Source organism: Mustela nivalis (genome assembly GCF_964662115.1).
Source record: "Mustela nivalis genome assembly, chromosome: 1".
Classification (NCBI taxonomy): domain Eukaryota; kingdom Metazoa; phylum Chordata; class Mammalia; order Carnivora; family Mustelidae; genus Mustela; species Mustela nivalis.
This window is the reverse complement of record NC_139020.1, coordinates 100,661,975-100,687,855: the sequence shown is the minus strand read 5'-3', so window position 1 is coordinate 100,687,855 and position 25,881 is coordinate 100,661,975. Positions and strand designations below refer to the sequence as shown.

The window sequence follows — 25,881 nt, the reverse complement described above, 5'->3', positions numbered from 1 at the left end:
ATTCAAATAATACTGCCTTCAAATTAGAAAGGCTATTTCAAATAGCACTCTCTCCTCATAACTGAAATTGTCAGATGAAGAGAAAAATATTAGATTCCCTGTATAGATTAGTCAAGGGAGATATTGTTGGGGATAAGAGAGTGGTCACAGGCACTCACTAGAGCATTACCACAATGCGTTATTTGTAAATTCAAATCATGATTGTGCCTTCTTTGCTTATTTGTACAACAGATTTGTATTAGACTTGAAGAAATTCAATTTCTCTTATAATATCCCTTTGGTAATCAAAGGGAGCCAAAGTAGTGTTTTAAGGAGCATTAGGTAAGATGTAATTATTTAGTTGCCTTTTGTTCTTAAAAACTTGTAGGTTAAGTTCACAACATTTCTATATAAAATATGTAAAAATATCTTCCAAATAGAAAAAAATGGTTATATCATAACTAAACTTGAATCAAAGCGTTGAGGACTCTGGAGCTTTCATATATGAAAAGTTTTTATTTTTATTGAAGTTTATATTTTTTTAAACCTTTCTAATAATAAAGATGCAAACGTGTAGTTTTCCAGCTTATATAAGCTTGGGCACTTTATTTAAAGGATTAAAATATCAATAATATAAATTTGATCAAGTAATTATATCTTGGCTCACTGGAGTTTGGTATAAAAATGTATGGCAGTTTGGTTTTTTTTTTTTTAATTTGCTTTTGTTTTTTGTTTTTAGTGTACTGTCTGAGCCACAGAAATAGGACAGTCCTTTAAAAAACCTAATATACTCCTTATTCAGTAAGAGATAAGCATGGGGCATAGTACAGATCGTTCTAATAATGGATTAAGACATAGATGTTTTCTGTGTTTTGCATGGTAGAATAGAATGAGCTAAGCTCCCTTTGGAGACAGTTTTCTGAATCAACTTGTTTACAGAGCTGCTAAGATTTCAGGCTTTATTTAGAGAAGTCTCAATAGGGCATTTGAAGCCAGGCCCCAAACTCTCACCTGAATTGTTTCAGTTTACATCTCCATTAATAACCCAGAATGGATTAGATTTATATCACTCTTCTCTGTGTTTGAAAAGGGAAACTCTTTGGTCTCAATTATCATTGTTTCCTGGCCTGTGAAATGAATGAAGATTTATCCAAAAATAATATTTAGGATCCCTTCCAGATTTAACATGCTACGAAAATATAAGATAATTTAGATCCCTGTGGGACATTCTATATATCTATTGCAATTGTTCTCTGACTTAGCAAGAGTATTGACTATACTTGTGAAACTTTTCTGAAAGGAAGAGTTTCATTATGTTTACTGTTATCTCAGTCTTCTCTTGTAAATACTTTGTTAGGTGGTCTCTCCACAATTCTAGGGGAGCTGACTTTCAGCAGTTGAAACTAATGTAAATTTTTTTTTGAAAAAAAATAAGAATATGCACCAAAGAAAGATCATATTGAGAGACAGCAGCAGTTTGGAAAAATTGTATTTGCAACACAGTTGCAACAAAAGCTCAGTAGCCATACTGTGCAAAAAGTTCTCACAAATTGCCAGTAAACAGACCAAAAACCCAATTAAAAACTGCGCAAAGGATGCAAGTGGGACTTTTCTAGGGGAAAGGCTTCAAATGGGCAACAAATATGAAAACATGTTCAAATAAACTAATAGGGAAATGCAATGAAAGATATCACTTTATATCCACCAGTCCAAGGAAAAAAATTTAAAACAATATCTATTTTAAAATCAAAAGTATGTGTATTTCTCTATTCAGCAATCCCACTCCGAGGATTCTGTTCCACAGAAAAACAACCAGACTTAAGAAAAAATGCACAAGGATAATTACAGCATTGTTCAGATTTGGGGGAGAAAGGAAACCAAACGAATGCCCATTTAAAAAAAGATTGAAAAAGTCCTGGGGCATCCATGCCTAGAATAATACACAAGCATTAAAAAAGAGTGACATAGAGCTATGAAGGTTGACTGAGGTGATTGTTTATGAGATATTTATGTAAGAAGAAAACAAGACACCAAGAAAGAAGTACAATATCACATATTCATAAAACAATGGCAATCATAAGGCAATGACAATCCCAACTAATGTATATATGTATATGATTAAATGTATTTACCTATAAATTTGGGTATTTGACTATGACTATGGTTGAAATAAAGAAAATATATATTATGTTGTTACTTTGCATGAAATGGATAGAGTGATAATATATTGGGAACCAGGAGGAGTAGGCAAGAAAATAAAGACTGGAATATAAAAATAGTACGTATGCTATAAAACCATTAAAGCATTTATGCCCAAGCATTTATGTATATGCTATATAACATATGCTTAAAATACTTAATTTAAAATTATTAAAACATTAATATTTTTAAAATATTTTATTTATTTATTTGACAGAGAGAGATCACAAGTAGGCAGAAAGGCAGGCAGAGAGAGAGGAGGAAGCAGGCTCCCCGCTGAGCAGAGAGCCCGATGCAGGGCTTGATCCCAAGACCCTGAGATCATGACCTGAGTCAAAGGCAGAGGCTTAACCCACTGAGCCACCCAGGCACCCCAAAACATTAATATTTTGAAATCAAGTTCACATATCATTGCTTGAAAACATAATAAAAAATAAATGAACAAATGTTATTTACCGACCACCATCCAAAGAATTTGCGCATAGGTTTAGCTACAAGATCATGGTTTGAAGCCTTATTTTATGAACAATAACAGCAATAAAATTTAATAAAAACTTAAAATATGCATGATTAATGTTAAACTATGTAACACTGCCCAGCTATTGAAAATGACATTATGAAAACACACATATTTATAGGAAGGAAGTTCATTAGTATATTAAATTAAAAAGCAAGTTACAAAATTGTATATATACTATAATCCCTTTTTTATCACTTAAGTGTCTATCAAAGAACTCAGTAGAAAATGGGCAATATCAGAAACAATTGATAAGCTGGATTTCATTTAAATTAAGAACTGCAAAAGATAAAGTCAAGAGACTAAAACAACATACTGGGAGAAAATATTTGCAAAAAACTCATCTGATAGAGGACGGTTATCCAGAGATACGAAGAACTCTGAAAACTCAACAATAAGAAAACAAACAAGTTGACTGAAAAATAGGCCATAAAACAGGAATGAAACAAATGGGTTTACATTTCAGCTTTGAAACTAACCGAGTAAGCTCATGGAAATGGACCCAGTACCTTTACCTCTGTTTTCTCATTAATAAAGGAAGTATTATGAAAGTCCTAGGAGGTTGTTAAAATTAAATGAAATGATGTAAGTAAAGTGCTGAACAGAATTCCTGAGATGAGGTAGACACTCAATAAATTATTGGTACTAACAATCAACAGCTTAGATAATGACAGCATATGATGAGAAATAGAAACTAATGGAATAAAAAAGAGTTTAATGTTATTTTAAAATGTAGGGAATATATTGAAGTAAAATATGGGCCAAGATCTTTTCTCTATTGAAAAGGATTGAAAATAGTATCTATATGAAATTACTAGGTGCTATTGCCAAAGAAACATTCTTTTATAAGCATAGACACATGGACTGCTGAAGCTGGAAGACGTTGGAAATAATCTCATCTGATCCAGTCATTTTACATATAAGAAAACTAAGGTTCAAGTGCATTAAGTAACTGGCACAAGGTCAAATGGTATTGACTGTCTGTAGCAACACAATGGGTGATAGGTGATGGGGTTTAAGGAGTGTACCTGTTATGGTGAGAACCAGGCATTGTATGTAAGTGTTGAATCACTAAATTATATGCCTGAAACTAATATTAAACTGCATGCTAACTAACTGGAATTTAAATAAAAACAAAAGGGGTGCCTGGGTGGCTCAGTGGGTTAAAGCCTCTGCCTTCGGCTTGGGTCATGATCCCAGGGTCCTGGGATTGAGCCCCGCATCGGGCTCTCTGCTCAGTGGAGGTCTGTCACTCTGCCTACTCGGGCTCTCTATCTCTCTGTCAAATAAATAAATAAAATCTAAAAAAAAAATAATAAAGCTCTATCCAAAGCACCTACATGTAATTTTTAGCTTAATTAAGCCATAGTTAATACTATAGTAGCTGTCCTCCATGTGAATGTTGGGAAATACATGGTAAGAGTTTGATCAAAAAGTGGCAAACAAAATGTGATTTTATAATATCCAAAAACATACTCTTAACTTCAAGGCACCTTTTATAATGATTCATGAGTCACATTTTTATCATTAGGGTTGAAATGTACATGTGAAAAACGTGTAAATTTTGATTATTTTATGGCATTCTTTTAAGGTGACTACTTTTTTTTTTTTTTTTTTACAAATAATATCATGGAATGTTTTCCATAGTCAAGGTCACTATTACCGGAAAAGTCACTGTTCCCCATGAATCATTTCCATGATCCAAAATCTTTGAAAATACACCAGCTCTGTTTAAAGCAGCAAATGATTAGTGGAGAAAGTCCCACTTAAGGTGTTATCATGCTCTCCTACTAGATTGTGGTAATTATTTATGTAATCTATAAAGTATCTATGCTTTCTAAGATTTTCTAAAGAATACATTTATTATGCCAGACCCAAAATACTGAATTTTCATGCTAGGATGACTACGTAAAAATTGTTTTTATATGAAGATCCTTGATTAATTATTCATAACAAGGTGCCATCTTGTTAGAATAGTAGAATAGTGGGGATTAAAAGTTCAAAATATTTATAAAATTTTGTGGTATGAGGGACACCTCATTTATAGAATGTGTGATGGCCTGAGGAAAAATGGTAGCTCTGGTTGTCATTTAATAATTAAATTGGAAGCCATATCTCAAAAATCATGGCTACCTTAAACTCAGTTTGCCAGAGCTCAATCGCTCTGATGTGTAGTAAGTTCATCCACATAGCTCAAGACAAAAAAAAATCCAAAAATACCACTTAGGCCTCTGTGGACTAAACTGGTCTAGGGTACATTGGTCTGTCCAAGTACTCTACTGTGATGTGTAATTAAGGTAAACTCTCTCACTCTATCATAAATTTAAAATAAATAAACCTATTGGCCCCAAAGGTAAAACCACTAAGTTTTAAAGTTAGCAAAGGCAAGCTTTTGAAAGCGGGCCACAGTTCTTCAAATAGGAAACAGGTACGAATCACTTTAGTCCCAAGAAATCTTGGCTGCCCCATATCTGAATCCTGATTCCATAATCTTGCCTATTCACTTGTCCCATGGGTTTTTCCTGATGATATCTACTTTTCTGTGTGCTCTCTGAAACTTTATCCTGCCACACAGTCGGGTTTTGTTTGGCATGCTACTTAAGTTTCCAAGCTCTAGTTTTCTATCCAGCTGACTTCATTTAGCTTTACCTCAATCAGGCCTACGGTGAGGATTATACTTGACCCTTTTACCTTATGGTGCAACAGATGAGGGAAATCTTTTAACTACACAGCCCCAGATTTAGAAATTTGTGTCAACAGTGATTTCAGTGTATCAGTTTGTATTTTGCTGAACTGCTGTAATACAGGGAGTAGCTGAGTTTACAGACTCAGGCTAATGGGCCATGAGCTCACTTTGTCCCAGTGCTTTACTTCTCCGCTGCAGACACTAATAAATCTGCCCTATGTAATTCAGCCAATTCCTTAATACAGTAGACTCTTGGATTTCATGGGGTCTAAGGACTGATCTAGATTGCCCTAAATTTAATCATTTCTTACATTAGTCAGAAATGCAATTATTCAGATTGTAAATCACTGCTTACTTAGGGACACTGGCTTTACTCAAGTAGTTTTCGACCTTTAGCTGCACATTGGAATCGAATGATTATCTTTTTGAAGTAATACTGACCCTGAAGTCCACTATAGACCAATTGTATCAGAATCTCTGGGAGTGGGGTCTAGGCATTTGTGTAGACTCAAACCCTGGCTCTTCCTTGGGAAAGCTACTTAACTTCTCCTCTCAGTTTCCTCATCTGTACAATGAAGGTAATAAAGTTCTCATATGGTTATAGTGAGAACTAGATGAGTAAATATATGTAAAACACTTAGAATGGCCTGGCCCATCATAAATACCCAGTAATGTTAGTTATTATTACGATTTCGAAGGGTTATCATTAGGACAAAATGACTAAATGTTCAATAAATATTAAACAGACGATTGAAAGAGTTTTGTAAACACTGATGTGTTATTCAAATATGTGGTGTATAGGTCTGAATATTACAGAAATTTAAAGTGTATTTTAAATTTTACATTGTTATAATGCCAAGCACAACATATTTTAAATTGATTTGGTTGCATTTTAAAAGATTATAGCCACAAGAAATAATTCTGTAATGACTGCTGAAAATCTCTTGACAATACAGTGGAATGGGAAATTTTTGGAAATAGTTTTATCTAGATAGTGAGATTGCAGAGGATAGGGTACTGGTCTAATTCATTTCTGTGTCTCCTGAGTGTTGCACCATGACTCAGACATATTAGGAACTTGATAAATAAAAGGAAGAAACTGTGAGGTGAGGGCAGAAGGGGGTACCTTTCTTAGTTGAATTTATGAACCCAAAGGAAAATATTATGGGATATGTTCTTAAGGACATATATTATCTTCTTTTTATTAATTTTGGTTTTGAACATTTCACCTTTCTGTGTAATTCAGTTGTTTCATCTTTAATATTAATATTAGCATACAAATTAGTATAACTGTTCAGTGTGATTTTAAAAATTCAAATGCATTTTTTTGAAAGTTTAACTTTTAGTACAATGGTGGAAAAGAGAAGAGAGACCTAGAAAGACAAGTTGGTCTAGATTAATTCCGTTGGTTTCACCAATGCAACAGTACTACCTAAGCTGGGAATCGGAGAATGCTGGTCCTTATCAATCACATAATTAACTTCGAATAGTTACTGAGTACCTGCTCTGTATCAGAAACAACATCTGTGCTTGTTAGACAGACAAGGCAAGCATGAGCTACAGTCCCTGGCTGCATATAGTGGATAGAGCCAGGCAGCAGTTCTGTTCCACAACCTCAAATTTATCCTTACCACTATGTTCTACTGGTTTCCTTGGAGGCCTGTGCAAAAAAAAAAAAAAAAAAAAAAAAAAAAGTCAGTGAATTTAGTCAATTCCAAGACCAATGCCAGAAAAAGCATTCCACGTCCATCCCCCATTCTTCGTGTACTTGCCTTTTAAAGTTTTATCTTGAAAATGGTGTTTTACTGATTTTTCAATAAAGAACCTCCTAAAATAGCATAAAGAATATATACCCAAGTTAATTACTACATAAATACCAACTTGCCAGGCCATGGCACTTTTTGCTGATATCTTCATTCAGGCTTATTACCTGTGATTCAGCTCCTAAATACATTTGTGTCTCCACTTTTCACTCCCTTCAGTGAATTCTATACCTTATGTCCTAATTAGTTTTTCTGAGCAGTCGTTTACACGTACACATAAAGACAATTGAGCCCCAACATATTCCTCCTGGAGAAACATATTTTCACTTCCAGTTTCAACTACTTCTATCTGTTGCTTCAGAACGGGGACTTGTGCTTCTTGTGGCACTTTCAGTTGGCTAGGAAAAATTGATTTTGATAGAAATGAATAGCAGCTTGGAGAAGGCACTAAGTCCTCCTCAGTATTTGAATTAATGTCGTATTTTATAGGCTTAGATTCTTTCTTTAATTAACAATTGTCCTTTCTTAATCATCATTACTAATTAACTGACTTCACAATAGTTTAAAAAGAAATCATAGAATGAATTAACAACATTAAAGATCATCTGGTACAAACCCAGACTTTGAAAATGGAAACAAAGGTCAAAAGAGTTGTGATAAGCCCTCTAGGGGAAAAAAAAAGTAGTAAATACAAGGCTAGGACCCAAATGTTGACAAGACCAAAAGTCTTTCTCTACCTACTTTCCAAATCCAGCATTGGTAGGCATGCTTCCTCTGTATCCTTAATATTTTGCACCATCCCTGAAACATACTATAAAAAAATCCAGTTTTTATTAAAAGTAGATTTAACAAAGAGATGAACTTGAAAAGGATTAGCAACGAAGGCTCGCTGCCGGGGTTCTGCTCCAGTTACTTGACAGCAGCACCTGAGTTCAGTATAGTCGGCTTTTTGTAAGGAAGGGGAGGTTGGTCAGGCCAGAACTCTTCATGTTGCTTGGTTTTAGGTTCACAGGAAAGCCTATCGTCAAGGGGATGTTTTGATGTGCCCATGAACTGCAGCTAAGCCATTCAGGGTCTTCTTAAAATAAAGCTCTGCTGGGTTTTCTCAGTACAGCCTTCTAAAAGTTGACACAGCAAGAATTGCTTCTCACCAGGTTCTATTTTTAAACCCCAGTCAAAAAAAAATTTCTTTTTAACCTCAAGAATGAGTTTCTGAGACATCTTTGGTGAGTCTTGCCATCTTGCTAGAAAGATTGCTTCATGGCTTATAGACTGTCAACTCAACCTGTTAGAAGAGGGAAGGAAGAAAAGGAGGGAGGGAGAGAAAAAAGGGGAGGAGGGAAGGAAGAAGAGGAGGGAGAGAAAGATAACAGCTAATAATAGCCAATATTTACTGAGTGTATTAAATGTGTCAAGCACTGTTCTCAGCACTTTATATGTATTAATTTTTTCCCTCAACAACTCAAGGAGATAAGTTCTTCTATTGTTCTCAAATGAGAAAACTTAGGCATAGAAAAGTTACATAACTTGCACAAAGCTATACAGCAAGTACATGGTAGATGTGGCTTTAACCCAAGCAATGTGACCTCAGGGACACACCTTTTACCTCTTCAGCACATGTCTTTGAGTTGGATTTTTGTCTAAAAAATGCACTAAAAAGATGTTGACTTTTCTTAAATTTTTGCTTTTTCTACTTAATCAAATATGCATTTTTGCCTTATATCTTCCCAGCTGTCAGTCACATGGAAATATGCTGGAGACAGGGGGCTGAGCTAAAAAGAATCCAACCCTTAGGATTGATGAGAAAATCTGATGTTCTAATTGTGCTCTGCTACTTATAGGTCCTGTGACTTTGGACATGACCCTGTAAAAAAGTCCTGAACCTTTAGGACTTTCCATTTCCTCACTTGAAAACTAAGATAATATAAACAAACTCATGGTATTATGAGAATTAAATGAGATAACATATATAAAGTCTTAATTCTAATGAATAGCAAACCATCTTCCCCAAGGTAAATTTATATAACAAATTGAAATTCTTAATGAGTCATTATCATTTTATTATTGTTGCATGAAGTCGTATTTATACAGAAAAAAGTTATGATATTGTTCCTATAATTGCCAGCTGTTACAATCATTATTCTTATTTGGTATCAATATGTGCATGTACTGTGGTTAGGATCAATGTGCAAAGACAGATAAATTAATACATTAACATTTCTCTGCTAATGAACTACTTTTTTCAGAAATTCTTACATCCCTTAACCGCCAGAATCTGGCTCATCTTGTATGTCCATACCCAGCCACATCTTACCAGCATTGTCCTGAACATCAGGTAGTTGAAGAGTTCTACAGGAACCACCAGAAAGTCTGACTCATGCTTTCATCCTGTGGGACTTCTTTTTAGCCCTTTAGTGCTGAATCTTCCTGCATCTGCCAGTAGGGCTAAGAAGCAGTTTTGCCTTGTGTACGATCAAAATGGGACTGAGGTTGGGCAGAAAGACCACAGAGAAATACTAAATAATGCATCTAAATGGTGCATCTTTCTGAAGGAAGTTGTTAGAGAGGAGCTCCAGGTCTGGAGCCAACAGGACCAAAACTAGGAAAACAGAGAGAATGGGTTTTAAAACTAAGATTGGATGAACTTGCCTGGATTCTCAAGTCTTTTTTTTTTTTTTTTTTAAAGATTTTATTTATTTATTTGAGAGAGAGACAGTGAGAGAGAGCATGAGCGAGAAGAAGGTCAGAGGGAGAAGCAGACTCCCCATGGAGCTGGGAGCCTGATGCGGGACTCGATCCCGGGACTCCGGGATCATGACCTGAGCCGAAAGCAGTTGTCCAACCAACTGAGCCACCCAGGCGTCCCTGGATTCTCAAGTCTTATCATGTGGCTCCAGCAGCCTGAGATGGGGATAGGGAAGAAGCCATGAAATGGAATGTTGTCTGGTTTAGACCAGTCTTGGTAAGCAGAAAAGGGATACATTGACCTATCTGGTGACCTCTAAATATGAATGCTAAATTGAGGTATAGGTCAGCAGCATATATAGAATGACCTCTAGCTTCTGACTTGGAAACTGTTCTGTTGTTCAGGCCTGCAATTGTTCTAGAGTTTTTTTTGTATGTCATTCACCTATTTCTGTCTTATTGATTGAGCCCTTTCATATTTGACCTAAGAGTTGGGTGAAAGTCAAGCTACTCTGGCTTTGTGCAGGGTTACACTGCCATGCTAAGGGGGAAAAATAAAAAGAACAGCGTCTAATATATTTAAAACTCTATTGCACATGCCTTGGCTGGGAGGAGTTAAGAACCTTGACCAAACTCAAAATATCCAGCCCTTCTTTCTAATGTATAAGAGCTAACATGCATAGTCTATGCTGATGATAACCAGAAGGCTTTTTTTTCCCTCCAAAGATGCAAAAAGAGCAGAGGAACATAAGGTCAGCAGACCTGAATTTGATTCTGTGTTCTAGCACTTTCTAGATGGACAAAGCCCTTTTTGTCTCTCATTATCCATCTCCTCAGCTTTAAGGAGAATAAGACCTACCTTCATGGAATGGCCAAAGAAAAGTAAAGGCTATAAGCTATGTTAAGTATTTGTAAACCCCAAAATTATAATCATTAAATATAATCCAGATATATACTAAGTAACACACAATGAAATTAGTCATAAGACTAATTAGATAATTTTTGACATGGTCTGTTATGGAATTTTCCACCAGAATTGAAAAGAAATAAATTGGCTTTGTCATTCAGAGAGACAAGGAGAATAAAAACTAATTTTCCAAGGGCAGAGTGTTCTACCACCTCAGAACAAATTTATAGTCTTTCTAATATAACAGTGGTTATATTCTGTATTCTTTAAAAAGTATTAAGGAAAACTTTGTTTATGTGGATTATGACCCCATTTGGCACTTACTGTGCTAGAAAAGAAAACTAAAAAAATTTTAACCATATATTTATTAATCTTTTAAAAACAGCAATAAAACATATTACATACTAACACCAATGACATTTTTGGTAAAAATTCTCTTTTCAAAACAACTAGAAATTTTAGTGAGAAATTTGACATTATTTTACATTTTTGCAAGTATCTTTGATAGAAGAGCTTAAAAGAAGAAAATTGAACTCTCATACCTGTTCCTACACCTAATCTGTCACAATTTTTTTCTTTTTAGTTGAAATATTAGAATAAAAATCTATCTTCATAAAAATATACAGGTAGGAAAGGAAGGAGTATTTTCATAGCCTTTCCAAACACTTGTGGGTATTCTTTTGTTCTATACCAAAACTTAACAGGTGATATTTCTTAAAGTGTAGTAGCAGTATAGAATCTGAAGTGATATCAGTGAACTTTGTATATTTTTTACATTAATATCCACAGTTTTCCTTACATTTTGAGTGGATCTTTAACTCATGCATAGTTTTGATAACATGCCATGCATTGGTCATTTGGAAAATATTGGTTCACTGAGTTCTCCATATCTTCAAATGTTGCCATACTTCATTATACAGTATCAAAAAATACTTCATTAATATCACTGCTCTCCTCAGAAACATCTTTAACTATTGAGAAATTATCAAGCTGACCGTGGCAGATGTGTTTTTCAAAACTCTAGCTTTCATGGAAAATCTGCATTTTGGCAACAAATATTGTTGGTTGTTTTCCTTGAAATGAAAATCTCTCTTCATTTATTTTCAAGGAAAAAAATGTCAGGTTCCTAAGTTTGTGTAAGCATAGTTTATCAGTCCATCATTTTTAAGTAAAAATAATATTACAGTTATTTTTATATGGCCAGTCCTGTTCCCAACTCGTACAGTTTGGTTCAACCATCTTGATTCATGCTAAGGTGCTAATGGTTTTACCCACTGTTGCTGCTGTTGCACCATCAATACAAATGTCAACATAGCAAAAAGGTAAATAATGTGTTAGTACTATTAGAAAATAGTTTTGACTTCACAGACCACCTGAAAGGATCTCAGAAACCATCAGGGTTCTATGGACAGCCCTTATGTGTTATTTTCTCTTAAGTGTTAAATGCATTCTTCATTCTAATGGTTTCCAGGATTTCTTAAATTTTATTAATTAAAAACTGTTAATATGAAGTAGATTGGGATGTGTAAGGTAGATATGGATGTGTGTTAACATGAAAAGATATTTACAATATACTGTTGAGTAAAAAGAGTAGTTTGGTATTTGTACTACAATTAGATTTATGTCATTAAAATACATAAGTATGTATATATGAAACATATTTATACATATACTTACATATGTATAGGTGTGTAAACTTTTGTAGGAATGACATCAACTAGAGAGATTAAGAAGGGTTAGAAGTAATGGGAACAATTGATCTTTTTTTCTTTTGCAACAAAGGGAAAGTATTTCATTAAATATTTACTGAGCACCAACAATGTGATAGGCACACCTGTGTACCTTAAAAATAATTTTTTTTAGCATTTCTTTTAAGGAGAAGATGTTTTTATAACTTTAAAAAGCTTGTTCCATTTGGGACAACATACTATCCATGGCAGTTTAGCTCTTCCTCATGAAAGCTTTGCTTCCTTTCTCTTTAAACCTCTCACATTCACCTACCCCCGACAGTTTTACGAGAGTGCAAAAGTTGTGGGTTTTTTGTTTTTTTTTTTTAAGATTGCAGGAGTTTTTAAAGACTCTTTGTTAAAGTGTATATCTACTTCCAAAGATGTATTTAATCATTTAGCATCAGTCATTCTTCTGTCTCTCAGGAATATATTATCAATGTATTACTCACTTTGGGGCATTAATCTGAGATTGTAAGATGAGTCTTCAAAGGCACCCTTAGAGTGCTTTCAATCAAGTCGATATGAGTGAGTTTCAGTCTTTTCATCACTAAAATTTCTCAGCTCTTCTTTGTTCAAGAAGTCTTTCTCATTGTCTTTAAAATTTTGTGATGACCTCCATAATAGAAGCATCTGATATTTGAGGTTTGATTCCTGAAGAGGAAAAAATGGAAAATGAAAAGATTAAAACTGAAAGAAGACTTTCGGCCGTCCTCTATACTCACTGGGATGCTACAGTTTTGAAGAAAGAAGTTCAGTCTGTAGCTCTGATGTTTGCTTACCTGTAGCTGAATATCTTCAATATTTGCATGAAATTATTTTGAATAGCAAAACAAAATAATGTCTTGTTAAGTAGCAAGAATCTCTAGACTTTGAGCAAGAAGATAAATGTTGTGGTTGATTCTTCCTTACCCTACCTTACCTTACTCCAGCTTTCCCCAATTATAAAGTTTTATCCTCTGACAAGTTAGAAACAAGTAAATTGCAATGGTAGCAACTGTTTGGGTTTTTTTAGACCAAGTTCTAAATATGCCATTTCAATTCTTTTAAAAACACATTAAGCTTGATGATATCCCAAATACACTTAAGTATACATCTTTTCAATGTTTTATTATTCCCTGGGAGGTTCAGTTCTTAGGTTTGCATCAAGATGTCAAAAATCACAATAAGTCCTTTTAGATGTTCTGCAGCACTGAACAATTTCACATTGTATTTTTTTAAACAGACTCTCTTTGTTTTTGTCCAATAACAAGAAACAAGTAAAGTTTAGATATTGCTTTAGGACTTTACAGAATGCAAAAATACGTATCCTCTGCTGGGTACAAAATGTTTTCCTAATTCATTCAAAGTACTTTATATCTGGTCTCTACCTATCAATCCATCTCTGTATCTCTCAAAAGCTTTTTTTGTTGTTGTTTCATCAAATTTTTCCTAAAATGATTTTACATATTACCAAGTTACATGAGTGCCTAGAGTGTGTCAGCTGTAGGCCCATTTGCTGCTCATTTAATTCCTGACTACAGAAAATATGGATGCTTGTATTACTTACTTACAGTAACCAGTGATGAAGAAGGAATCTCATGATACAGTTTGATGAATTACCATGTCTTAATAAAACGGGGTGTGATCAGCTATTTCGACTTACATTTAAACAGGCTCCATGCCTGTCACCCACCAACCACTTCAGTAACCCCCAGTTGCTCTCCTTGTCTGCTGTCTTCCTTCCTCCATTCCATTTCTCACCCTGTAACCAGGGGGGTTTCCTAAAGCAGATTTGATAAGTCCCTCTCCTGCTTAAAATCCTGCAATGGCAGCTCATTGCCTTGAATATAAAGATGTGATTGTTTTAAGACTCCCCCTTCCTCTCTAGCCTCATCTGACATTAATCTCCCAAGCCCCAGATCTGTTCTCGCCCCACCAGCCTCCCCTCAGATGTTAGAAGGCCCCACCATCTCGTTGGTCTTACCTCTTCTGTACTTCCTCCTCCTCACTCTTCTGGGCCCCTGTTCCCCAAGCCCACACACATACATCAGCCCTTCTCTTCCAGTGTTTTGTAAACTACAAAATGCATGAAATGTTTAAGGCACAAGAATAAAATGAACATACTTCATACTCATGCTATATAAAAATAAAACCATATTCAAGAAGCTTCCCCCAAAAATAAATAAATAAATAAGTAAATGAAAAGGAGCTTCCCATATCCCTTATCTGATCACTTAAGAAGAGAGTTTTTATAATTGTTCTTTTTTAAAAGACTGCTTCTTTCTTATCAGCCAATAAAGTCATAGAGAATTTCCTATAATAATCACCAAAGTGCCAAGATACCGTGTGTATTCAAATACATTTGTGCTTCTTTTTTCCAGTAATGGAAATATCAAATTTGGTAAAAATGTCAGAAGTAATCCATGACCTATTACTTTTTCTGTAATAGTAACACATGACTGTACTCAGTGAGTCTAGCTTCCCTAGTGCTAAAATGATGATCATGCACCAACATGAAGCAGCCATTGTTCCAAACTAATATAATTTTGCCTTAACAAACTCAAGTACTTGAATGTCGAACATAATCTACTATGCATCTACTACGCCTAAACCACTATGCATCTTCTCAAATAAATTTTGCCTTCATGGCCCAGATATATAATTTCTAGGAATTAAACCCCTTTTTACTTTTGCCAAAAATTCACAGAATATTTGAATTCGTGTGTTTGGTCACATTGCTTTATATAAATGAAATTATTTGAAGTTTGCCTCTAATTATAAACTGTTGTATTTTCCCCCTAATTAGTAGTAACACTTTCTGTATCAACCTAGGTGTTACTTGATGTTTGTCATAAAGTAGGGTACGCAATTAGCCATGTCCTTTAGACCCTGTTGTTTTAATCTTTTCACTTTTCACGTCCATTGAATAAAAGTGCTGTCTGTGGCCCCAAATCTTTCTTGTCCCTGTGACTTAGAAGAGCTCCCTCAGTGAGTAGTTACCCAGAAGCTTTTATCCATGAAGAAAATAGATAGGAACCTCAGACCTGCCCACCCTCTAGGGAGTGCCACGTCGTATTTGTAATGTTGTCATCAGTGAATTTATAAGCCACTGGAGAAAAGGGATGAATTAAAGAAGGCACATGGAGATTGATAGAGAAATGATGAGAATTGTGATATTGATTTAGGATTCCTCACGTTATCAGGGCCCTGTGAAAGAGCCCCGAGGTGAAGGTAATGGCTATGCCTCTAGGAAATGTCGTTTTCAGGAACAGAAGGGATTTATTCTAAACTGTCATGTCTCTCATGTCTGTGTGGAGATCCACACGGAAAAAGATTCTCAAAATTCATTTGAGCCATAACAGAAAAGCTGGCTATAAGTCAGTCAGTCACATAGATGCAGCTTACTGGGGAAACAGTTTTGAACTTTTTGCGTGGATTTTATAGCCAAAGCACAAACTTTGGACTGACTGTTCTTGGAAACAAAATCTCATAAACAAATTTTTCTTGAACATGTGTCAAAGTGACAAAACAATGTGCACATTTAGAGAATGGATGACAATAGAGGAATAACATGGTTGGGGGACAGAAAGCTTATAGAAGCAATTGGAGGCTCTTTATTTTTATTAAAATAAGGTCGTTGTTTTCTTTCACAAGGACATAAAATCATCATGCTCTGATCACTTGATATAAAAGAAGTCAGTGGCAGGTGTAGGCCAGGTGTGCTGACTACCAGTGAGAGAGAAAAGGAGCCACTGGAGAGGCCAATGATAAGCACAGCTGTGTTTGAGATAGGATAATACAGTTCCATCCCCATCCACTAAGGCCAACGCATATAAAAATAGGAAATCATGTCAACAGGGATCAGAAGCAGAACATCAAGTAATAGTTTCAGTTTTAGATTATTTCTTTTTTTTCCCAAGGGGCAAGATATAGAACCTATAGTTTGCCCTTTTATTCTTTTTCTTTGTGGGGGAGAAGGGAGAGAGATAAATTTTTTAAAGTGATAGTAGAATTCATTTGCCATTCAGGGATCCAAACTAACGTCAGTTCTCTCAGCTTCTTTACCTATCTTAGACCTGCAACCATTCCCGTCCCACTGCTTGAGTGACGATAGGTAAAAACGTCAACTGGGACGGCTTGCTAATTTCACCTTGCTCTGGAAATAGTACCAAGACTACATAATGCCAAGAAATCTAGTAGATTAAAATATGTCGCTCTTCAGACATTGCCTTTAGTGGGCAGAAAACAATTTTTTTAAGATTTTATGTATTGGGTGCCTGGGTGGCTCAGTGGTTAAAGCCTCTGCCTTTGGCTCGGGTCATGATCTCAGGGTCCTGGGATCGAGTCCCGCATCAGGCTCTCTGCGCAGCAGGGAAACTGTTTCCTTTTCTCTCTCTCTGCCTGTCTCTCTGCCTGCTTGTGATATCTCTCTCTGCCAAGTAAATAAATAAAATATTTTTTAAAAAATTTTTTAAAAATTTTATTTATTTACTTGGCAGAGAGAGAGAGGGAGAAGCAGACTCCTGCCTGAGCAGGGAGCCCAATGTGGGGCTGGAGCGCAATGTGGGGCTCGATCCCAGGACCCTGAGATCTTGAGTTGAAGGCAGATGCTTAACCAACTGAGCCACCCAAGCACCCTAGAAAACAATTTTTGTTTATCAGTCATTGCGTACTACATTCCACTACATATATACATTTAAAAACCAAGTGTAGAGAAAATGAAAAAATATCTATTTTTGTAGAGATAAGAATTTCAAAATGAAAGAATTGAACTCAGAATTTTCCTGTGAAGAACATCATGTTTTGTTTTTTCTTTGAATATGGTTTTATTTGGTTTGGAGACTCGGGGGGAGGGGGGCATTTAAGAAGAGTTTATTTATTGTCCTCAAAATAATGTGGAACATTGCTGAATCTGACATAACTGAAATTTCAAGCTTAGTTTTTGTTTTCTGCCTACTTAATCTCAATAAACCACCCAAGCACTGTTCCTCAGACCATATGTAACCTTTTCTGAGAAGGCATTAACCTTCCTAGCCTAGTTGAGGCTTGCTACTTTTGTTGCATGTTTCAGAGGTGAATACTTTCTATGTAGCCTGGAGTAAAGTGAACTTGTTTGCAGAAAACATTGGTGATCAAGGGATATGAAATTGAGGACGTGATGATTAATAGCAACTGGAATTGCCTATCCTACCATGGATCTGTCCCTCCAAAAAGTTGAATTGTTTGATCACTTGCTTTTGACAGAACTATAAAAACACCAGCCCTTAATCAGTAATCCTCTTCCGTAATCCTGGTGACAGGACCTATCACTAGCACTTCATGCTAGAAATGGAGTTCACTGATTTGCTTTTCAAATGAAAGCAACAAAATTCACTGTAGGGGAACAACAAATCCAGAACTTTCAGTGTTCTTATTTTGGAAGCTTATTGAACCAATGGTTTTGCTTTCTGAGTTTTAAAATTAAATTAAATTAAATTTGGGGTGGCTGGGTGGCTCAGTGGGTTAAGCCTCTGCCTTTGGCCAGGGTCCCACATTGGGCTCTCTGCTCAGCAGGGAGCCTGCTTCCCTCCCCCTTTCTCTGCCTGCCTCTCTGCCTACTTGTGATCTCTGACTGTCAAATAAATAAATAAAATCTTTTTAAAAATAAATAAATTAAATTAAAGAAACCTTGGTGGAAAGACAAGCACCTCTGCAAATAATTCTCTGTAATGATGACAATTTTCCTTCAGAAAGTTGATTTCCTCTATATATAAGACAAATAAAAGATCGAAAAATTATCCCTTTAATGTAGAAGTCTGTCCAGGTTTATGTCCTAAGTAGAGTGAGACTCTCTCAAGCTCTAATTCCAGGCATTTGGGAAGAAACACCTCCTTCTCCCTAATTTCCTGTTTTCTCTTTTCATTGTTTCTTTGGCTCCCAAAGCAGTAGTGTTTGTGGCTCTGCTGACATTGTGGATCTTTAAAAAAATAAAGAAGAAGAAGAAGAAGGGACATGGGACTCAAATGATGTCAAAGAATTGAGAAGCTTAATATTATAAAGGGGAGTCAAGAGGAAAGAGACATATTAAATGCAATAAACAAAACATTCATATAACTGTACTACGACACTTGCCACAAGGGACAGAAGAAATAATTGTAGCATGAATCTCCACATTTTTTTAAAAACAAGTTTTTATTCCTGCAGAAACGTAATAAAGAAAGGGTAAAGTCCTGACCCAGTCATTTTTCTGCAAAGGAGACTTATATGGGTCTTTTCTATGGCAATTTTATGGATCTCGCAAGCAATCACACTTTGTTTATTTTCTTTTTTATTATGAAAGAAATTCATTCTTATTTCAAAGAGTACTCCCAAGTATAAAGAGAACACATAAATCATGCATAATTCCATTTCCCAGAGAAAAGTGCTTTTAATATTTGGTACATATCCTTACAGACTTTTCTTCTATAAATAAATATCCTATAATTGTAAATTTTCAAAGAGAAGCATGCAGTTTTTCTCCAAAAGGCTTTTGTTCTCACTTTCTTGCCTCATGAATTCTACCCCCTCATTCTCTGGCATCTCCAGTTTCACTTTCTTCACCAGTTGCCTCATGAACTATAAAAGTATTCAGGACCTTTACACAAGCCAGTGGGGTGGGGGTTGGGGAGGACTACAATTTTCCCAGTATTCTTCCCCTCTATTTGTCCTCATTCCGTTCTCTCTTCCCTCCCACCCTTTTTTTAAACTGTGGGAGAACACTTAACAGGAGATCGGCCATCTTAATACATGTTTCCCTCTTTGTCTTTTCATTCAAGCTTTTGTAAGGGAAAAGAAGACCTTTCTCAGTATCTTTACTCCCTTAGTACCAGGGTAGTCCATAAATTACTCTAATTTGGGTTCCAGTAATTCTCTTTTTGATGGCTGCCAGCATGCCCAACACAATGGAAGTTTGCAGGGTACCTTCTTACTTAACCTTTCATCAGCATTTGACACTGTTGAGGGCTCCTTTTTCTTTGACTGCGTCCTCCTGGTTCTCCTCTTACACATAAAACCACCCGTATTCAGCCTCCTTCAATGGGTTCTTTTCTTTGGCCCATTCTTTAAAAGTAACAATTCTCCAGTAACAACAACTCCTGCTGGAGTTAGTCCTTATCTCTTTTGTTTTCTTTTTTAATGAGCTCACCTGCTCCTGCAATTTTAGATATCCCCTGAAATCTTTATGCCCTGCTCTTACCTCTCTTCTGAGATTTAGACGCTTATATCCAAAAGACCAACTGGATCTTTCCACTCAGATGAACGTTCCAAAAACATCACAAACTCAGCACATATCTTTTCAGCACATTATCTCTTCTCCCAATCCTCCTCCTTCTCACCGAGACTCTATTCAGTTGGTGGCAACACCATTTAATAGCTGTAATAGTGTAAATAACAGCAGAGAGGCTTTTTAAAATAATGCAAACTTCACCACAGAAAGATGCAATATTTACATTCATCTTGACACCTGTGGTCAATCACAAATTGCTTTGGGGGCTAATTCATGCTATTACCTCTAAAACTGGACTGCTAGAGAATCTGATAATTAGAAGTCCATTGGCGACTGTGAATACAATTACAGGAAATTGCAAACTGATTGTAATTGCCTTAAAAATGAAGAGAAAGGAAGGAGCCTGCTAGGAAGCATAGACCACTCTTTCAAGTTTGACAGTGAAGAGATAAATTAAACAAATGTCTTTAGGGGAAAGAAGATGTGAGGAAGTCATCTTTAAAAATGAGGCAAACTGAGCAGTTTTGCAGGCTGTGGGAAGAAGGTGGTGGAGAAGAAGGGATGGACGACAAGGAAGATAAGAAGAGTTGAATACTGACAAGCACAGAAAGAGTAGGGAAGTCTTTGTTTCTTTTGTCTCTATGGTATACTCTTTGTGTAACATTTGTTTTTACTAAATTCAGGTCTACTATTCATCATTAAATAAATAATAGTAAAAATATTTTTAATATTTATATGTAATTTTTAAAATTTAAATTCTAGTTAGTTAACATACAGTGTAAAAATATTAGTTTCAGATGTACAATTTAGTGATTCAGCCCCTCCATACAACACCTGGTGCTCATCACATGTGCCCTCTTTAATCCCCATCACCTGTTAACCCGCCCCTATCCCCTTCCCCTCTGAAAACCGTCAGTTTGTTCTCTATAGTTAAGAGTCTGTTTCTTGGTTTGCCTCTCACTTTTTCTTCCCCATGCTCATTTTTTTTGTTTCTTAAATTCCACATATGAGTGAAATTGTATGGTATGTGTCTTTCTCCGACTTTGCTTGGCAAAATACTCTCTAGCTCCATCCACATCATTGCAAATGGCAAGATTTCATTCATATATATATATATATATATATATATATCCACATGCATATATACCACATCTTCTGTATCCATTCATCAGTTGATGGACATTTGGGCTCTTTCCATAATTTAGCTATTGTTGATAATGCTGCTATAAACATCAGGGTGTATATATCCCTTCAAATCAGTGTTTTTGTATCCTTTGGGTAAATATCTAGCAGTGCAATTGCTAGATCATAGGGGAATTCTATTTTTAACTTTTGGGGGAATCTCCATAATATTTTCCACAGTAGCTGGCACCGGTTTGCATTTTTATACATAATCTTTCACCTTTGTATTTATTTACGTTATTGTTCTGTAGTTAGGCAAAAATTGCAACTGAGGCTAATTTGTGCAACTAACTAAATAATGTTTCTTTTCCTTTTGAAAATTTCTTTCATATATTCCATTCTTAGTAAGAATGAAGAATCATTTAATTTGATTTATATACAACTAGTGTCTTTCAGTTCAAACTCTTACTTTTTAATAAACTCCTGTTCTAAAATGAACATAGGGAGTTTCATTTTTCAGGACCTTATCTCATCAGATTTTGTTGTTTTGTTTTGTTGTTACTTACTTGCAAAATTTTCTTATGTAATACATTCCAAATCTGTGACCAGGTATTGTTTTCCTATACAGTTTCTAAGTTTTATGGTTTATTTAATTCAAATGAGTAAACCCACCTTTCTGTTCTACTTTTGTGGAGGAGAGAATGAAGGGGTGAGAAGCAGGAGGTAAAGAGGGTTAATGAAAGATAGTGGAAGGTCGGCAGAGAGGAAAGGTTACCAGTTAGTCAATATTCTTGAGAAACCTCTAGATCTGATTCAGTGGTATTAAAAAAAAAAAAAAAGTTATCAGCACTAACAAAGAACTAAGTAGATCTCCTTGCAGTTACTCATTAGTGATTCAGAATGGTGTGGGGAAGATGGGACATACTGCATTTAGGGTTTGACATTGGACGCTTCTCCCGAGCTGAAAGCTTCTCGTAAGGAGTGAGGGCTTCTCTTCCCTCACTTCTCCCACCTCAAAGTCCTCACCATTTTAGCTCCAACACTGACGCTCTCTTCTCAGCTGCATGTAGGTGAGCAGTGCACAGAACCGACCAGGCAGCATTAGCAGGCACGGTGCTAAGGCTGAGGTGGAGAGGGCCTGAACTTATTGCCTCAGTTGAAAACCTCAGCGCCCCTGCCTGCCAGGGGGAGGTGGGAGGGGCACAGGAAGTGACTACCCTCTGGCTTCTCCTCCCACAGAAGCCCTGCCTCCTTCACGCTTGGGCAGTGGAGAGGTTAGCTTGCTTTCTCCTTCTAGCTCTGTCCTTTGGCTAATGGGAAAGGCCACGCAGAAGCTATGGAGTTGCTTTTTGGGCTTGACAAAAGTGCATAGATAGAAGACAGGGATTCCTGGCTGGGAGGAGGGAGGAGAGCTGAAGATCTCTGCCTGGGCTGGCGGATTTGAGCAGTCCAAGTGGGAAGCTGTGTGCTTGAAAGAGGATTATGCTCGCACTAGAAATAAGCAGTAAGTGAGCGAATAACCATTATGGCTTAGAAAAGGATTAATCCCTCTGGGGTTATGGGGTGAACTAGAAAATATTGCTTAACTCTAGAGTAAAGCTGTAAGTCTTCTGACTCTGTGTAGAGTTGTGTGCTGTTTGGAGACTGGGGCTTAAATACAAAATCAGAGCTCGAAACGCCTCCTCCCACTCTTGGAAAATGCCAACTTCTTCTTAGAGTAGTTGTGCATATAATCTCCTTCCCTGACCTAGCCTCTTCCCAGGAAAATACACTCCTAAATCAGCTAGGGAGTTGGGATTAAATTGGAAAGGTGGAATTTGGTAGTGGTAGAATTGCAGTCTTGAATTGTGCTCGGTGAATGCCGACATTGTTATACCAGTTAGCAGTGATTTGTACATCACTTAGAAATCCTGGGGTGGGGCATTACAAAGGGAAAATTGAGTGCTTTTATGAGAAAGAGGCTGAAGGGTCCATATGCGAAGGATGAAATATAAAAAGGTATATAATTAATAATAGATGGAGTGTTTTCAAAAGCATTAAACTAGACCAGCCTCCAGGGAACCTAGAAGTATGACGATGAAAATTAGTTAGAAAGGAAGAAATTTTACTTTCAGTGGTTTTTTTCTGCTAGCCAAAAATTTCACAATGTTTACAAAGTCAAGACAATGATTCAGGGATACTTCAGTTATTGCCATACATTATAAATACTGTTGCGGGACAAGATCTGTGGTTCCTTGGTCAGCAAGTTCTGGCAATGAAACCACTGCCGCTGGTGCAAAGAATTCTGGGATGTCTGACAGTGAAATGGATGGAAGGACCCACATTCCATCTCTACTTAATGTCCTTTTGTCCAGAAATCGGGTCATGCAAATGAGCTACTTGGTACGTATACAGATCAATATTTGGAAAGGCATTTCTGAATGTTTTGCATTAGAGGGTCTCTGGACAATATCTTATGGCAACCAGTAGACTAAGAGGATAAAAAACAAAGTGATAGGAAGGAAGTCAGCTTGATTGAAACCAACTCTGTTCTTTTTGTTTTCCATCAATCCTGAAATGGAACCTCAAATGAGGAGAGGAAGAAGAATAGAAGTACTGTGGCCATCTGTTCTGTTCTAGGTGGCCAAATTCATTAATATATGAATGAGAATTCGATTTTATTTATGCATCCGAACACTTGAAGATTCAGAATTCTCTTTATTACAGAAAAAAAATCAACACAAAAATAGGAGGTATATTTATTGGGGAGGAAGGGGAAAAGCAGATAAGAATTGTGTCCCACAGGGTAAAGAAGATTGATACCATGTTCACTGGAGGATTACAGTTTTTCCCTCGATGAGATGGGGATCCTAATATGGCATAATAGATGCAAAAAAATTCTTCTTACTTCCCTTAATTCTCCTCGATGTATTTAATACCTAAAGCAAGGATTGTTTTTTGTTTTTGTTTTAATAATAACCTTGGATTACAGCTAACTATGTAGTAAATTTTATTTTCCTTTTCTTACTGGTCCTCTACAGAGGTGCTATGATTTCTGAAATTATGAAGAAGGAATCTGTCATTTCTGGTATTCCTATCAGCCAGCGCATTAGGAGAAAGAAAGACTCAGACGTATTATCTTTCTCCTGTAGCACAATGGTGAAATGGTTAAAATGATCTATGACCTTTCCTAACTTTACAGTTTTTGCTATGGGGAAGGTAGCTGAGGTTTGGTCATGGGGATGGGAAATAAAAGACAAAATGCAATGAAGTGCTTTTTTTTTTTTTTTAAATGGTCTGTATTCTTCCAATTTTTCAAACTACCTAATTTTGAAAATTATTTTACTCATCTTTTAAAAATTATTTGAATTAGTTTTTCCAGTGTTAGTTTTCATCATTTATAAGCAAATGTAGAAAATCTGAAGATTCATTATCTGAGTTGCATAATGCTTGTCTTATTCTTTAAAATATAAAAGGGATTAAAATAAACATTTACTAGTTGAAGTCTTAAGCATACTGTAACTACTAAGTGCAGTTTCAGTCTTTAAGGAAAATGGGCTGGGACCCTTAAGGGAATTGTTTATCTATCTCAAAGTATTAAAGAATCTGTTTTGAAACTACAGAATTGAAAAAAAACCCATAATATTCAGAACAGCATTAAAGGTATAATTTGGATGGGAGGAGCTAAGCAGAAATACTTGATGAGTTAATTATAAGCCCGCAATTTAACAACAAAACATTTGCTGTTGTCCGTGAGAGACTGACATGAAGAATGATATATTATGACTAGTGAATAAGGTTAAGACTTTTATCTTGAAAAAGAATTAAGTGGGAGTTAACCTTATTAATGGAGAGAAACTAAATGATCATTTAAAATTATTCTTTCACAAGAAAAGTAAAGAAAAAGGATATGGAAAACTAAGCAGTGATGAAGACCTCGAAATAATTGTTGATCAAAAGCAGGTAAGTGAATGCTTACATACATTTTCTGCTGTTGCACTGTAGATCTTTGACAGCCGAAGCCCTTTGAGTGTTCAGCCCTGCACTTGTGGTTGTGTTAGCCTGTCTGGCAGAGGCGTACATAACAAGATAGATTTTGAGAGCAGCTAAGCCTCCCCAAATGATCCCTCTGGTCCACTGACTTGTGCATGCTGTCAACACGCATGTTCTGTATATAAGAACGATGAAAATTAAGCAGAACTAGATAATAGAACTTTTGGAAAATTACATTCCCCAGTGGAAAATGAATCAATACAATGATAATTTGTTTAGAAAAAGAAAATTTAAACAAGAATCAGAACATACGTTATTTTGAAAGTGAGAAAGCTAATGTTAGTGTAAAACAATGAGTATGCTTTAAGGGGAGGGGGTAAAAGACTAAAAGAAAAAACTGGGAAGCTGGAAACATATGTATTGCCCAATTTATCAGAATATCGGCAATAAATTTAGAGATTATTTACAAAATATAAAAAGAAAAAGGTACTTAATGTTCTTCAATACTGCCTGTAATTTGAGAAACAGCTAGCTTGGATTTTATATGGGTCCATAAGGTGGAATGAAAACTGCTTAATAGACCATAAACAATGATATCAGGTAATGGAAAGTATCCAACTAATGCCACTGAATTGGCATTGGCTCTTAACGTCTTTGTTAATTATCAAGGAGACAACTGCACATCTATTTAATGTGTACCCGAGTCTGAGGGTGATGTAAGCTCAGGTGGAGACTGAGAAATAATTCAAAGGAGTCTGCGTAGATGAAGAGGTTAGAAAGAAAGCAATCAGCAAGTTACAGGAAAGCAAGTGGAATTTAGACAATCTCGTAATCGTTTGTTTTGCGTCGTGACGATTGCATTAAAGGAGCCATTGTGTATATTTCTGAAAAAATGAAAAATAACCATCAGAAGAGAGCGATCAGAAGAAGTTGAGTTGGAGACTTGCTTCTCAGGTCTGAAATACTGAGGTAACTGAAGCGGTCTTCTGGGGGAAACTCACCAAACAAAGCATCTCTCCAGAGGTACAGAACAGGTTGATCTTACAGTATCCACTCAAATTGTCTTTGAATTCTTTTTTCTTGCCTTATCTTCACTCGC

The 25,881-nt window shown here is 36.0% G+C and overlaps 1 protein-coding gene across 10 annotated transcripts in view; it reads left to right on the top strand.

Annotated features, from left to right (window-relative positions):
* PEX5L (peroxisomal biogenesis factor 5 like) overlaps positions 1–25,881 on the top strand; it is a 226,419-nt gene that overhangs the window by 34,091 nt on the left and 166,447 nt on the right. Inside the window, exons 1-3 of one of the 10 annotated variants that reach the window (XM_082744567.1) lie at positions 22,085–22,314; positions 22,942–23,192; positions 24,681–24,752. The exons of 3 other annotated variants lie outside the window; for them this stretch is intronic. In XM_082744567.1, the coding sequence (XP_082600693.1) occupies positions 23,100–23,192; positions 24,681–24,752 (165 nt within the window). In that variant the 5' untranslated portion in view covers positions 22,085–22,314; positions 22,942–23,099. 6 more of the 10 variants (XM_082744573.1, XM_082744570.1, XM_082744576.1 and 3 more) reach the window with 6 other exon arrangements.